The following is a 15,561-nucleotide window of genomic DNA, read 5'->3' on the forward strand; positions in this document are numbered from 1 at the left end:
ATGTCAGCTTTGCCATAAATGTATATGATTGCTGTGCTTCCTTGGAATTTTGATAATTCTCAGATTGATTTCTAAAATATTTTAGAATGAGTATAAAAATATTGTATGCCTCTTTTGCACTTGATTTATAATTCCCTGGTTGAGGTTCTTGATTTCTGGCTCTTTTAGAAATGTGTTTTGGTTAAATTCAGTATGGTGTTAAAGTTGGTATTTTTAAACCTAATTGTAAATTAGATAAGTGTATCTGTTACTTTTTGCTTTTGAGGTTTTAAGAATATACTCTTTTCTATGAGATTGGTGACTCTCCAGTGTGTTTTATACTTACGTGATTTCAAGTTTTTATAATATTTTTATTGAGATTTCCTGACAGTAAGTCTAGCATAAGTTTATGGTCATTTTCTAGTAAAAGAATCTTTAATGTGAGGACTGACCTATTATTTCAACATGAGACCCTAGATAATATTTTAAAAAATACAACTTTAGAGACATAGATTAACCCAAAATATATGTCTGTAAGGTAGTTGTAGGACTGGGTTGGGTAAATGGGAATCTCTGCCCTCATACGACCCAGAGTTTAAACCATGGAAAGTTTGCAGGTGTTTGTACAGTTTTTATTATTATTTTTATAGTTGAATTAATTTTAGTTTAGTGTGTGTGTGTGTGTGTGTGTGTGTGTGTGTGTGACTATGCAGTACTCTATTTTCAAGGGACCATTAACCTTTTATAGAGATAATCTAGAGAGATAATTTAGAGAGATAATCTCTCTAAAATGCAGGCTTAAAACATAGACGGCACCTAACTGGATGATGATATTAATATTTCCTGGGTTGTAAGTCCTTTTAAAGCAGAGTCTATGGTTTAACTCTTTTTGTACTGAATTTTGGAAGGGATGCTAAAAGCCACATGATTCCAGCAATGCACCCTTTGCTTGACTCTCTGCAGCATGTCCAGCCCATGTTTGAGTATCTCCATTTGGCAGGAAGCTACCTTCTGTGGCAGCTCTTTCCAACCTTGTGTAGTTCTCTCTGCTTAGGAGAAAGTTACATTGAGGCATACTCTATCCCAGACGCCATTCACCTGTGTTGTAGTTCTGCCCATTGGGGTCATCAGTACTACTGAAAATTCAGTAACATGACTTGGACATAGGAAACAGTCAATAAATGTGTAAAGAATTGAACTGAATTGTGAGAATTTGACTTGTTAAGTTTTTGAATTGGGATGTGGAACCCTGGACTGTTTGAATATGATTTTTCACCAGATTACTTTTTAGTCAATGCCACTTTTATGCCTGTGAGTGTCTGAACATATAATGGAAATGACGTTTATGTAGCTGTGCAGTTTTAGTATGTAAATGCAGCTCTTTAGCTCTCATATTTTAAAAATTGAGAAATTTCACATAAAAATTTACATATTTCTGGCTTCTCTTAGAAAATTTGCTGTAACTGGGCAAACTGGGTTTCCTCATGGTAACCGTTTGCTAGACTTAAGTGGCCACTGCCTTTTTCAGACCGTACATGGACTTTCTAGTTAAGCACAGATCATAGCATATCTTAGTTTTGTACTTGGCCTTTCCACTCATTTAACATTTCTTGTCAGGGCCTTGTAGGGCCTTGTGAGTTGGTTATTTTGTGGATACTCAAAGTTAACGTGTCCAAAATGAACTCTGTTCTTACTCCTAAAATCTGTTCTATCTCAACCTTCCTCACCTTTATGCATCTTATTGCTAAGGCCAAAACCTTGGTGTTATCCTTAACTTATTCTGTTTATCTCACAATCTGTATCCAATCTGTCAGAAAATTCTATTGGATATACGTTCAAAATATATCTCTTATCAGAGACTCCTACTTTTTCCCTCTACCTCAGCATCTCTGGTACATGCCACCATCATCTCTTACTTGAATTTTAGTCATAGTCTTTCTTCCCATTGGTGTCTCTGCTTCTTCCTGGGCTCCTCTGCTGGCTTCTCAATATAGTAGTCAGATGATCCATTTAAAATGTAAGATCATATTGCTCCTTTGCTCAGAATAGTGGCTCCTCTTTTAACTCAGAATAAAAGCTGAAGTCCTTCATTAACTGACTTACAAGGTCTGTGTGATGTGACAGCTTGTTATCTCTCTGACTTCATCTTTTACTATTCTCCCCCTGGCTTCACCATGCTAGTCCCCTTGCTATATCTTACATGTGCCATGCACACTTCCATTTTGGGGCCTTCTGTTCTTGTTTTCCTGTTTGTTAGAATGCTCTTCCCAAACAGCTGCATGGCTAGGTTCCCTAATTCTTTGCTCAAATGTTACCTTCTCAGTGGGGCCTATACTGGTTATCCTGTTTAAAATTGCACCCTCTCTTCTCCTGCCAACCTCCCCCCTACTCCATGTATTCTATCCTTGTTTTTTCCCCCCTACTGTTACCTTTTAACACATGTTATTTACTTAACTTTTATTATCATTTGTTTTCTCCACTGGAGTATAAGCTGTTATACAAGAGAAGATTTATGGTTTTTTATTTACTGATGTATCCCAGATATAAAGAATACTTCCTGGCCCATAGTTGGTGCTTAATAAACATTTGTTGAACAAATGAACGAATTTGAGTTTTAAGTCCCTGGGATGCAGTGTTTTCCTTACTGTTTTATTAATCAATTTATTAGACAATAATATTATTTTATCAGAAATTAATGTTAACTATATATTGTTTCATTATATATTAGTTAGATAGTAAATACATTTAGTTAGATAGTAAATACATTTAATACATTTATAGTGCTTATACGTAAAATACTATTTTAAACTCTCTATTATTTTTTTTTAATTTCTTTTTTTAATTAAAATTATTGGGGTGACAGTGGTTAGTAAAAGTGCATAGGTTTCAAGTGTTCAATTCTGTAATACATCATCTGTATAGCACATTGTGTACTTACAACCCAGAGTCAGTTCTTTCCATCACCGTATATTTGATCCCCTTTGCCCTCTTCTACCATCCCTTCTCCCCACTTACCCTTTGGTAGCCACTAAACTGTTGTCTGTGTCTATGAATTTTTGTTCCTTTTTTTTTAATTAAAAATTTTTTTTTTATATCGGGTCACAGTGTGTTTCTCCAGGGCCTATCAGCTCCAAGTCATTGTCATTCAGTCTAGTTGTGGAGGGTGCAGCTCAGCTCCAAGTCCAGTCGCCGTTTTCAATCTTAGTTGCAGGGGGCTCAGCCCACCATCCCATGCGGGAATTGAACCAGCAACCTTGTTAAGAGCTCATGCTCTAACCAACTCAGCTATCCTGCCACCCAAGATTTTGTTTCTTATTTGTCTTGTTCCTTTGTTGTTTTCAGTTTCATATCCTACATATTAGTGACGTCATGTGGTTCTCAACTTTTTCTGTCTGACTTATTTCGCTTAGCATAATAATCTCAAGATCCATCCATGTTGTCTGTTGCAAATGGCAGTATTTCATCTTTTCTTATGGCAGCGTAGTATTCCATTGTGTATATACAGAGGGTGCCAAAAAATATATATACACATTTTAAGCAAGGAAAAAGCTATTAAAAGTGTATATATATACTCAATATATACCAATAACAAAAGATGGATACAAGTCGTGTGTACATTTTTTTTGGCACCCCCGCTATACCACATCTTCTTTATCCAATCATTCATTGAAGGGAACTTTGGTTGTTTCCATGTCTTGGCCACAGTAAACAAAGCTGCAGCATTGGAGCACATATATCTTTATGGATACATGTTTTCAGATTTTTGGAGTATACTCCCAGGAGAGGATTGCTGGGTCATACGGTAATTCTATTCTTAATTTTTTGGGGAACCTCCACACTGCCTTCCATAGTGGATACACCATTTCTACATTCCCACCAACAGTGTATGAGGGTTCCTTTTTCTCCACAGTCTCTTCGACACTTGTTACTATTTGTCTTGTTGATGATGGCCATTCTAACAGGTGTGAGGTGATATCTCACTGTGGTTTTGATTTGTGTTTCCCTAATTGCTACCGTGTTTCCCCGAAAATAAGACCGGGTCTTATTAATTTTTGCTCCAAAAGACACATTAGGGCTTATATTCAGTGGATGTCTTATTTTTTTTCATGTACAACAATCTACAATTCAAATACAGTCATATCATCATCTTCTGGAACATTGTCATAACGTACTAAATGTGTCTGTGTAGCTGACAGTCTTAACTGGGGCTTATTTTCGGGGTAGTTCTTATTTCCAGGGAAACACGGTAGTGAAGTTGAGCATTTTTTCATATATCTGTTGGCTGTTTGTATGTCTTGTTGGAAGAAGTTTCTGTTCATGTTCTCTGCCCATTTTTTAATTGGATTGTCTGTCTTTTTGTTGTTGAGTTGTATGAGTTCCTTATATATTTTGAATATTAGCCCCTTTTAGCTTTTACTTCTCTTGCCTTTGAGGTCAAATTCATAAAATCCTCTTTGAGTCCAAGGTCCATAAGTTTGGTGCCTATGCTTTCTTCTATGCCGTTTATTGTTTCAGGTCTTAGGTTTAGGTCTTTGATCCATTTTAAGTTAATTTTGGTATATAGTGACAGGACTCTAATTTCATTTTTTTTTTACCTGTGGCTTTCCAGTTTTCCCAGCACCATTTATTGAAGAGGTTTTCTTTTCTCCATTGTATGTTTTTGGCTCCTTTGTTGAAAATTATCTGTCCATATTTATGTGGGTTTATTTCCGGGTTTTCAGTTCTATTCCATTGGTCTGTGTGTCTGTTTTTCTGCCAATACCATGCTGTTTTGATTATTGTTGCTCCGTAGTATAAGCTGAAGTGAGGGAGTGTGATACCTCCAGCCTTACTCTTTTTTCTTAGGATTGCTTTTGCTATTTCAGGGTCTTTTGTGATTCCATACAGCTCTGATGATTTTTTGTTGTTGATTCCATACAAATCTGATGATCTTTTTGTTCTATTTCTTTAAAAAATGCCGCTGGGATTTTGATAGGGGTTGCATTAAATCTGTATATTGCTTTGGGTAATATGGCCATTTTAACTATGTTGGTTCTTCCAATCCATGAACATGGAATGTTTTTCCATTTCTTTGTGTCTTCTTCAATTTCTTTTAAAAATTTCTTACAGTTTTCAATGTATAGGTTCTTCACATCCTTTGTTTATTTTAAGCCCTTTATGCTTAATCCTGACAACAACTCTGTGAAGTAGAAGCTATTATAATCTACCTTTTAGTAACTAGTAAACTGAGGCCAAACTTGCCCAAAGTCACAGCTAGTAAAGGGAAGAACCAGGATTCACGTTTAAGTGGTCGTTTAGGTATCTGAGTTTGCTCTTACTTATGATACCATGCAGCTCTTTGTATTTTTAGGAAATTAGTCTTTTATTTTGTGTATTGCAGATCATTTGTCCTTGTTTGTAATTTTCTGTCTTAGTTTTGTGGTATTTCTTTGCCTTCTGAAAGTTAATATTTATGTAGTAAATATAATCTTGTAATTTTTTCCTTTGAGTTTTTTTTTTGTTTATTTTTTAGAAGGGCCTTCTTAATTCTAAAATTAAAAAAATAAATTTAATCATTTTTCCCCTTAGTTTTGATTTGTAGTAAAAGCTTAAGATAATCACATATATTTTTTATCACTGACTGAGTTGTGGAGATTTTGTTAGAAGAAGACAAGACTGAAACCTGGAACAGTTAGGAACCTAATATTTTAAGTAAGAAATAATTTTCTGAAAACAGGCTGTAGGGATGGACTGGAAAAGATTGATTTCAAGAGATATTTAGACAGTAAAATATGCAGGTTTTTATGAATGATTAGCTGTGAGTCAAAGGAAGGAATTAGGGTTAACTCCCAAGTTTTTGGTTGTGACAATTGGAGGAGAGGGAGTATGTTTGTTGTGCCATTTATTGGTTGAATGGATGAATTGGTAGAGATAAGGTACAACTGGAAGGAGTAGGTTTGGAAGGTAAAATGGCATTTAGTATTGGAATTTAGTTGAATTCAGTATGCCTATTGAACATTTCATTCTCAATACTTACGTTCATTATGCAGTTTGATAAATGAATCTTAGCCTAATAAAGAAAACTAGGCGTCCAAGTTTAAGGAAATAAGGTGGATGGCAGGTAGAAACTATATGTGAGCATGAGCTACTTTCCTGCTTTGTTTTCTTCAGAATTACTTCATTGGATGCAATATAATAGTTTGGAAGAAGCTTTAAAGACTAAAAAGTTTGAGTGTGTGGTATGTATGAGATGAATGTATTTGTATCTATATTAATCATCATTCAGAAATATTCAGATGTTTTAAAACTAGGAATGACTTTAGAGTTCACCTAATTTTAGCTATATCAATTTATAATTTCTGACTGGGTGGTGAACATGCGTATATAGAAATGTACCTTGAAACCTATATAATTTTACTAACATTGTCATCCCAATAAATTTAATAAAATAAAAAAAAATTATAATTTCTGATTTTATTTGCATAAGTCAATTTGGGGTCTTCTTTGTTCCTTGAGGGATTTTATAAGGTAAAGTTATGGCAAAAGGTTTGTCAAAATCATTTTCTTGGCAGGAGGGGATGTTTGTGATTAAGTAGACCTGGGTTTGAATTCAATCTGTGCCACTTTCTGGCTCTGTGATCTTGGATAATTTATTTTTCTTAACCTCAGTGTTTTCATCTGGAAATAATAATAATATTTGTTTAGCAATATTGAGACTCCCTTTTAGTTATTGTAGAGTCTAGAGATTCCCTGGCATTTATAACAGGTCTTCTAAATAAACTGAACCTCTTATGATTGTATTCTCAGCCTGTTTCTATCTGGTGTTACAGTTCAGTTCTGGAATCTATTATTATAAAGATAAATTGAATATCTAGGTTGTAAGCTATAGTTATTTGCATATGATTAGCTGTAGTTAATCAATTGTAGAGTCCAGTATATGCTTAACAATTAGTATTTGTGTTCAAGGCCAAAAAATGAGCCCTAGAGGTTTTTGTTTTTATATTTTTAACAATAAATGATTTAATATTCATAAAAACTGAGATAGACAGCATGATTATTTGCATTTTACAGATGAGGAAATTGAGGTACAGAGGGGCTATATATCTTATCCAAAATTACATAGCTGGTAAGTGTAAAGAAAGGAATTTGAATCTAGGAAGTCTGGCTCTAGAGCCATTGTGCTATCGTAGGTACAAGTGAGTATAACTGCAGTGACAGTTTCACTTACTGTAGAGCAGAGATTCTTTCGTGATGTCCTCTCCACTCCCACTTTCTATCCACTTTAGAGATGCTGATACTCTTTCCTAGGTATGTGTCTGCTAGATCATACTCACCCCTGCACCTTTGAGAACTGAGTGTTTCTCAAAACAAAACAAAACGAACCAAACCCCACCAAAATGTGCTGCCTGTGCCAACATTGCGGGTGCATGAAAAATTAAGATTTATTGCTCTTTACTATTTAGCAAAACTCACCTTGACTTAGCCTTAATACAATTTCGGCAGGCCTTTTACATACATTGCCTTGTTGAATCCTAACCTTGTGATGGTTTGTATTGGTACTTTTCATTGTACACATGAAAAGATGTAAATAAACTGAATAACTTGCTCAAGGTTGCACAGCTAGGGAGTGACAGAGCTAAGTATAAAGTTGAGGTGCTGTGGCTGAAAATATTTCATGCTTTTTAAAATGCTGCGCTACAATGACTTGGTTTCTATTCCTAATTAGAAAATTTCTATTGAAAGCCAGAACAGCTTTTCCATTGCGTTTCCCATATTGTGGATTTTAATTTTTGTATTTGTTCATGGTAACACCAAGCGAGAGAAACATAAAATTAAGAAACAAAATAAATGGAAGTACTGATCGTTAGGATCAATGTGCTCTTTATGACAACCCAAGGCTATGGTAATTAAGTTTATTTTAAAAAATTAAAAACATTTTATATACGGCAGCCAACATAGATCTTAGCTCCTCTTCCCTAGCTCCTGCCCATCCATTGATGTAAGTTTCCTGAGCTGCTGCTAATTGGAGCTGCTGTTTCTGCTCAGAGGATAAGTAGCTGTGATCCTGCTCTCTCTAGTAGCTCCTTCTGGCAGATAGGAGCGGGGTCCGATTGAAAGCTCAGTTTACTTCAGTCATCTGTTCAGATCAAGCATCTGTTCAGATTCTGATACCTGCTGGAGTTCCTCAGGATAGTCGACTACAGAAGCAGTACTGACACTGGGTACAGTTGTCTGACAAGTGTAAGGCACAAAACATCCAGTTGGCCTATATGATAAAATACTTTAAACCTTGGGCTGTGTATATCAACAGTGATCAGATACTTACTGACAGCATTGTACTTATTTTGTTATTCCTGCTTTCTTTTTTCTCTCACTTCTGTTTTTCCACTCTTGTTTTTGTAGCTTGTTTTGTTGTTCGCTTTTCCACTTTTGCCTCTTTTGTAGCTTAGGCCTTGTAAAGCTACTGTTTAATTGATCAGGGATGTTAAAAGAAGTTTTCAGCCTCTACTGTGGAGAAGAATTTTGGGGGCAGGACTGCAGTGATCACCAAATGTATCAGCACAACGATCCTTGATTTGTTGCAACCCAAAGAAATGCTTCATAGATTCCTGGTGTTCCATGTTGTGAACATTGTTTTTATACTTTGTTTTAGGAACTGCAACCATGAATGAAGAAAATATAGATGGAACAAATGGGTGCGGTAAAGTCCGGACTGGTACTCAGAATGAAGCAGCATTACTTGCTTTGATGGAAAAGACTGGTTACAACATGGTTCAAGAAAATGGGCAAAGGAAATTTGGTGGTCCTCCTCCAGGTGTGGATTTGCTTATGTTAAAAAAAAAAATTGAATCTTTAGTGTGGTCATTTACAATTATGTGTATATCTCTACAAGTATCCGGAATAGTAGCTCTTTTCTTTGTAACTGATACAAGACCTTAGCATTTTTACATTTGTAAATGTAAATGTAAACATTTGTCAGGAAAAGAGGTCGATTTTATAATTTTATGCATGTCTTACCCTTAAATTTTTCACCTCTGCTCTTGGTTTAAGAAGCATTTGAAAAACAAGTTGGGTTGGGTTTAGAAAGAAGTCAAGATTGGGTCAATGAGGGAAAAGAGTACTCTAGCTATAATATTAAAGAGGAGGAATTTGAAAGAGCAATTAGAAGAGTGGTGTCTATGCTAGATGCAAATGAGATGTAAACAGGTAAGTAGATGTAATGCTTTGTTTTTCTACCAATAGCCAGTGCAGTTTCTTAAAACCCTCCAGTTAACTTTCTGTCAGACTTAAAATGAAATCTTGGCCTCTAGCTACATCAGTGGTTCCATTACCTACCACGACCCATCCCTTAAATACATGTTAGCCATACAGGTCTGCATGCTCTGAGTTATTCTTGCTTTTTCTTCTTCCTGATATGTCCTCAAGGCTTATTCCCTCATTTTATTCAGGACTCTGCTTAAACTTCATATTCTCAGAGAAGATGTACCTGACTACCAAAAACACCAACCCTTCTGTGGCTTTATTTTTCTTCATAGCACTTATCACTCATTGTCTCCTCTATTGAATATAAGCTTCGTGAGGGGAGGGGCTTCTATTTTGTTCATTATTGTATCCCCCAACACCTAGAATCGCGCATGACACAAAGAAGGCTCACAGTAAATTTGTGGAATGAATGACTGATTTCTTAGTGAATATAAATACTAGAATTTATCTATATTTATTTTTGTCTTTTAGGTTGGGAAGGTCCACCTCCACCTAGAGGCTGTGAAGTTTTTGTAGGAAAAATACCTCGTGATATGTATGAAGATGAGTTAGTTCCTGTTTTTGAAAGAGCAGGGAAAATATATGAATTTCGACTTATGATGGAATTTAGTGGTGAAAATCGAGGTTATGCTTTTGTGATGTATACTACAAAAGAAGAAGCCCAGTTAGCTATCAGAATTCTTAATAATTATGAGATTCGACCAGGGAAGTTTATTGGTGTGTGTGTAAGCTTAGATAATTGCAGATTATTTATTGGAGCTATTCCCAAGGAAAAGAAGAAAGAAGAAATTTTAGATGAAATGAAGAAAGTTACAGAAGGAGTTGTGGATGTCATTGTTTATCCAAGTGCAACTGATAAGACTAAAAATCGCGGTTTTGCATTTGTTGAATATGAATCTCATAGAGCTGCTGCTATGGCTCGGAGAAAACTAATTCCAGGTAAGCCTATCCCTTTAACAGTTATTTTTTTCATATTCACCGTATTATAAATATGGAAAAATGATGGTACCTCACAGATCAAATATTAGGAAAACATCCCTTAAAGAGGAATATAAATTGTTTAAGGAAGTAAAATAAACGATCCTAAAAGACAAGAAGTTCCTATAAAATAAAATGTCATAATTTATAATTTATAATTTACTGATTTGCTGAATTTACTTACATTGAGCTTTTTAATTTTTGTTTGATAAAAATCCAAAAGACAGCGTCTAATTCTTCTAATAAAGATCTATCCTTGAAGTATATTTTTTTCTATTGACTCTTAAAATTAATTCCACCATAAGTTCTGGTTAGGTTTGCCTTTGTAAACTCTCATGTGAGTAGGAAATTATAATGCTTAATCAAATATAATGATATGTATTTGAGTTTTTGCTTCTTTGGAGAAACAGTTTTATTACAATATTTGACTTTTGTTTCAACTGTCTTCAGATTAATTTATTCTTTTTTTACAGGCACGTTCCAACTATGGGGCCATACCATTCAGGTAGATTGGGCTGACCCAGAGAAAGAGGTTGATGAGGAAACCATGCAGAGAGTTAAAGTTCTCTATGTAAGAAATTTAATGATCTCAACTACAGAGGAAACAATTAAAGCAGAATTCAATAAATTCAAACCTGGTGGAGTTGAACGGGTCAAAAAACTTAGAGATTATGCTTTTGTTCACTTTTTCAACCGAGATGATGCAGTGGCTGCTATGTCTGTTATGAATGGAAAATGCATTGATGGAGCAAGTATTGAGGTAACACTGGCAAAACCAGTAAATAAAGAAAACACCTGGAAACAGCATCTTAATGGTCAGATTAGCCCTAATTCTGAAAATTTGATTGTGTTCGCTAACAAAGAAGAGAGCCATCCGAAAACTCTAGGCAAGTCACCCGCTCTTCAAGCCCGTCTCAATGGTCAGCATAGCCCTAGCCCTCCTGAAATCGAAAGATGCACTTACCCATTTTTTCCTGGAACAAAGCTTACTCCAATTAGTATGTATTCTTTAAAATCAAATCATTTCAATTCTGCAGTAATGCATTTGGATTATTACTGCAACAAAAATAATTGGACACCACCAGAATATTATTTATATTCAACAACAAGTCAAGATGGCAAACTACTCTTGGTATATAAAATCGTTATTCCTGCTATTGCAAATGGATCCCAGAGTTACTTCATGCCAGATAAACTCTGTACTACGTTAGAAGATGCAAAGGAACTAGCAGCCCAGTTTACATTACTTCATTTGGGTAAGTTTCAAAATACTTTAAACAATGTAGAATATGAAATATTATAGATTATTTATGAATTCATTTATTTTGAACTCAACATTAGTGGTGAGTATTTAACATAAATTTTAACTCAGTTTTATGAATCCATGGTACATTTTGTTGAGACTTCTATAGAATCTTACTGTATTTAACTTTTTAAACATTACTTGTGGGAAAATTTGATTTTGATTTCTTTAGAGTTCGTGGTCCTGTTTCATTAATTTACTGTTTTGTAATGATTCATCCTCATTTGAAATAATAATTTCTGTATAAGTTACAAGATTATTTAAATCAATTTATAAGAGTGTCCCTACATCTTTGGTGAAGTCTACACAGTAAGCTTTTTGGGGTCGGGTAGGAGATTGGTAATACCAGAAAGGCATTTCAGATGGGTCATGTGTAGACACAGCCTTATGCTCACCAATCTGGAAATTTGTCATTATTAGTCATGAAAAACAAAAAGCATCATTAAAAGATGTTTATGACCATTCTCTTCTTTGTGCTTAATAAAAAGCAAGTTTCTCTAAAACATTTGAGGGATAATTAAGACAGGCTTTGGGCCATATGCTAACTAAATATTTGGCATTGTAAAGGAAGAAATGTAATATCACTCTGGTATTTTACTACTTCCTATTTTTTACTGTGTTAGGGGTGTTAGCTACTCTCTCCCTACCAGTTTGTCTCATTTTTTAATGAAGTTACAGATTTCAGTGGTGATGACTTTGTGCCCCAAATGATATTTATTAGAAGAATAGTGGTTTCTTGAAAATCAACAATAAAAAGGGAAGGTCTCCAACTAAGTATTATAATTGTTTCTTGATTATAATGGTCAAACTCTTAATCTAAAATTGATTTGTTATATGGTTGCAGAACCATGTTACTGAAGCTTATATCTTCAGTAAATTGATATTCTCAAATTTGTTAAGAGAAGGCAGTCAAAAGGAAAAACATTGTTAAAAGGGAAAATAACGTGTGTGTGTGTGTGTGTGTGTGTGTGTGTATTTTTTTTACTTATCCATCATAGCCACTCCCATGATGTTATGAATATTTTCAGGAGATTCTGGTTTAGAGATCTCGTCATAATTTTAGGGTTGAAGGTAGGGTTTCCTTCAAAGAAACTTTTCAGTAGTGCCCGCAATTACTGGTTTGGAAATATCTGGTAATTTTACAATCATCTAATAAGTTAATAAATTCTTAGGTATGATTTCCACTAATGTATAAAATAGGAGCCTTCCATTTTTCTTTTAATAAAGACAACCTAAGTTAAATATAAAATCAGATGGGTAGCAAATAATTCAAATTAGCGATTTTACAGAAAAATGGCACGAGTTATTTTTTGGGAGTGGAATATGGAAAATTAGTTGCTGAGCAAGATTTGGTAATCCTGAAATATATTTATTTCTATCTCCACTCATTTACCTTACAGATTTAACTTAGATTTCCAAAACATGGTCTATTTTATGTCAGATTTTCTATTAAGATGTGGTTTGCCTATCTGCTTATAAAGAAGATCAGGTGTTATATGGAACCACAGGCTTTTCATCAGCTTTGAATCTAATATTAAGATGTGTTTTTATTTGAGTCCTAGGGCCATAGTTAATTCGTTATAACATTTAATTTCCAAAGAAAACCCCCGTTAAGGTATAGTATTCCCCATCTGATTATGTTAATTAGGGGTAAAGTTAGCTTCAATAAATGAAATGCTTAGAGGGCACAGGCAGTTTGCTTTATAGTTATCTATTTCAGATTTTACCAACCTTATATTAAAGCTGCTCATAGTAAAAACTTGAAAAATTTGTGTTTTATGTTATTTTTTCAGTTTCTATTCATTTAGAAAAAAGAGCTAAGATCCAAATGTAAGCCAGAAATTTTAGTTAAACACTAGGGCTTGTTTGGATGCAGTATATAAAGCTGAAGGCCTTGTGTACGGACAGTAACAGAAAAATCCTGTGATCGGCTAGAAACATGAGTGAAGATTGAGTTAGAGGCAGCTGAGAAGGAGAGAGAGAATTCAGGGAAGTGGAAGAGTCAGAGATGAGGGATCTCGGAAACTCTGATCAGAAAACAAATGTCAGACTTTCAGAGGTCATCAAAGTCAAGACAGGTGCTCAGGTGCTGTAGACAGTCAGGAAGTTACATATTGCCACATGGCATGTCAGGAATAGAGTTAATGTCATTGTGGCCGTGTTCTGGCTTTTTCCTTCTTATTCATATGGGAGCCTCTGGGCTGGAAAGAGTTGATCCGTTTTTGGGTGCAGTTTCCTTTAGATTAAGGTTGCAGGCTTTCATGGGCTGGTTCCAGATTGAGAACATAGTGGTAGTGGTGTGTTGGAGGGGACGGGGTGGTATATCTTGCTAAATATTGACATGTTCCAAGCTTTGGAGTTTTCTGAAATCTCGAGAGGTTATTGGTTTGTTCCTGGAGTCCCTTAAATGGAGTTCATTAAGTATTAAATCATCTCTTGGCTCTATTTTCTTAAAGAATTTGAATCTAATTTCCTAGATAATGAATTTAGCTGCTAATTAAAAAAAAATGCTTTGATACTCTTAACGCTTTCAGTTTGAACGTTATTATCCAGTCTTACCTTGATAATCTTAGACTATTATATGTGATATAAACAGTCATTTACCTTTTTATTTCAGAAGTCTTGAAGAATATACTTTTAATGTCAGTAGTTTTGGCATTACCATGCCTATTTTTCAAGTTTGAAAAATAAGGGAGAAAAAAATTAGACTTTATTTAGTTTAATGACTATCATTGGTAGTATGAGGAAAATAGAATTTTTTTTAAAGGGGTGACAGGCATCTAAATGAGTGCTGCAAATCAGAGAGTTTACTTCTCTTTAGTGCTCTTACCAGAATCCCAGAAGTTCTTGGTTGTATAGTCCCTTAAAATCAATTTTTAAAATGTTGGGCTTTCTTTGGTTTAAAGTGAACTCTAGTTTAGGCAAAATGGTCCTTATAGAAGAACAACTGAACGCTGGGGTTAATGCCAAAATTGAACCCTTGTATTTTTTTTTTCAATTTATTTCGAAGTTAGAGACTATCTTCATCTGTATAATGTCAGAGAATATCCTCCCTAGAAATTCCTCACCCAACCAGTAGGATAAGAAATTATATATTACCTGGTTATTTTCAGGAACTTGTAATAAGGGGGATACTCGTGGGTTTAATGGGTAGAATACAGACTTGGGTGCTAGGAGATAGATAGGTTCTATACCAAATATTTGATGTGTGGAGATATCTTGGGTCATTCGTATCACATCTTTTTAAATAAGCCTCTTCTATTTCAGAGTTTTGTATCTTTAATAATGGATCAGACTATCAGTGTGAATAATCCTGCTTTTCCTAAAACTTTGCATCTGTTTTGAATCTTCCAATATTGCCACTGCTTTCTCTTGGAGGATTCTTCGCAACCTTGGAAAATCAAGGAGATAAAGGAAAGTTCTGGAGAGTTATAGTTTTGAAGAAGAAAGTCATGGAGAATATTTACTGGAAAGAGGGAGGTAGCCTCAGTGTGTGTTGATAATTCACCTTGTCAAATAATTTATTAACTGATTGTTGGCAAAGCATTTCTCATTTCTATGTTTGTGTAATACTGATAAAGTGGGAATTTTTTACTTGTATGACCACCTTAAGGTTTAAAACGGGTGAAGAAACTGTCACAAACCAGCTTGTGCCAGTGATTTAATTTCATCTGAGTTATCCCTTGTTTTGGCCATGACTGGTGAAGTTTAATTAAAGAACAAATCTTTTTTGAATGCTTTTCATGTGCTAACTGTATTTTCCTAAGCAATTGGGAGTTAAAGATAAATAAAACATTGTTTTTGCTTTTAAGGAGTCACAGTCTACTGAAGAAGGCAGAGACACAAACTCTATGCATAGGTGATTTGGGGAGTACAAGGGAAGGGCACACCTTCTACCTGATCTAAGTTGTAAATCATGAGTGAATGGCCAGAGAGAGGCACACCATAAGCAAACACTGATTAGAAAAACAGCATGGTGGTGGGTTAATAGCAAACAGTCTGTATGGTGTTAGCTTTGTTGATTTCAGTCAGATTTTAAGAATTAGAAAATTGAAAGG

At 34.9% G+C, this 15,561-nt stretch overlaps 1 protein-coding gene across 2 annotated transcripts in view; it reads left to right on the forward strand.

Annotated features, from left to right (window-relative positions):
• RBM46 (RNA binding motif protein 46) overlaps window positions 1-15,561 on the forward strand; it is a 37,730-nt gene that overhangs the window by 3,450 nt on the left and 18,719 nt on the right. The window contains exons 2-4 of one of the 2 annotated variants that reach the window (XM_033134868.1): window positions 8,612-8,773; window positions 9,694-10,161; window positions 10,674-11,456. In XM_033134868.1, the coding sequence (XP_032990759.1) occupies window positions 8,623-8,773; window positions 9,694-10,161; window positions 10,674-11,456 (1,402 nt within the window). In that variant the 5' untranslated portion in view covers window positions 8,612-8,622. Of the gene's footprint in view, window positions 1-8,611; window positions 8,774-9,693; window positions 10,162-10,673; window positions 11,457-15,561 lie in introns of those variants that run through there. The other variant, XM_033134867.1, reaches the window with a different exon arrangement.

The sequence above is a fragment of the Rhinolophus ferrumequinum genome, chromosome 18, assembly GCF_004115265.2.
Source record: "Rhinolophus ferrumequinum isolate MPI-CBG mRhiFer1 chromosome 18, mRhiFer1_v1.p, whole genome shotgun sequence".
NCBI classification, from domain to species: domain Eukaryota; kingdom Metazoa; phylum Chordata; class Mammalia; order Chiroptera; family Rhinolophidae; genus Rhinolophus; species Rhinolophus ferrumequinum.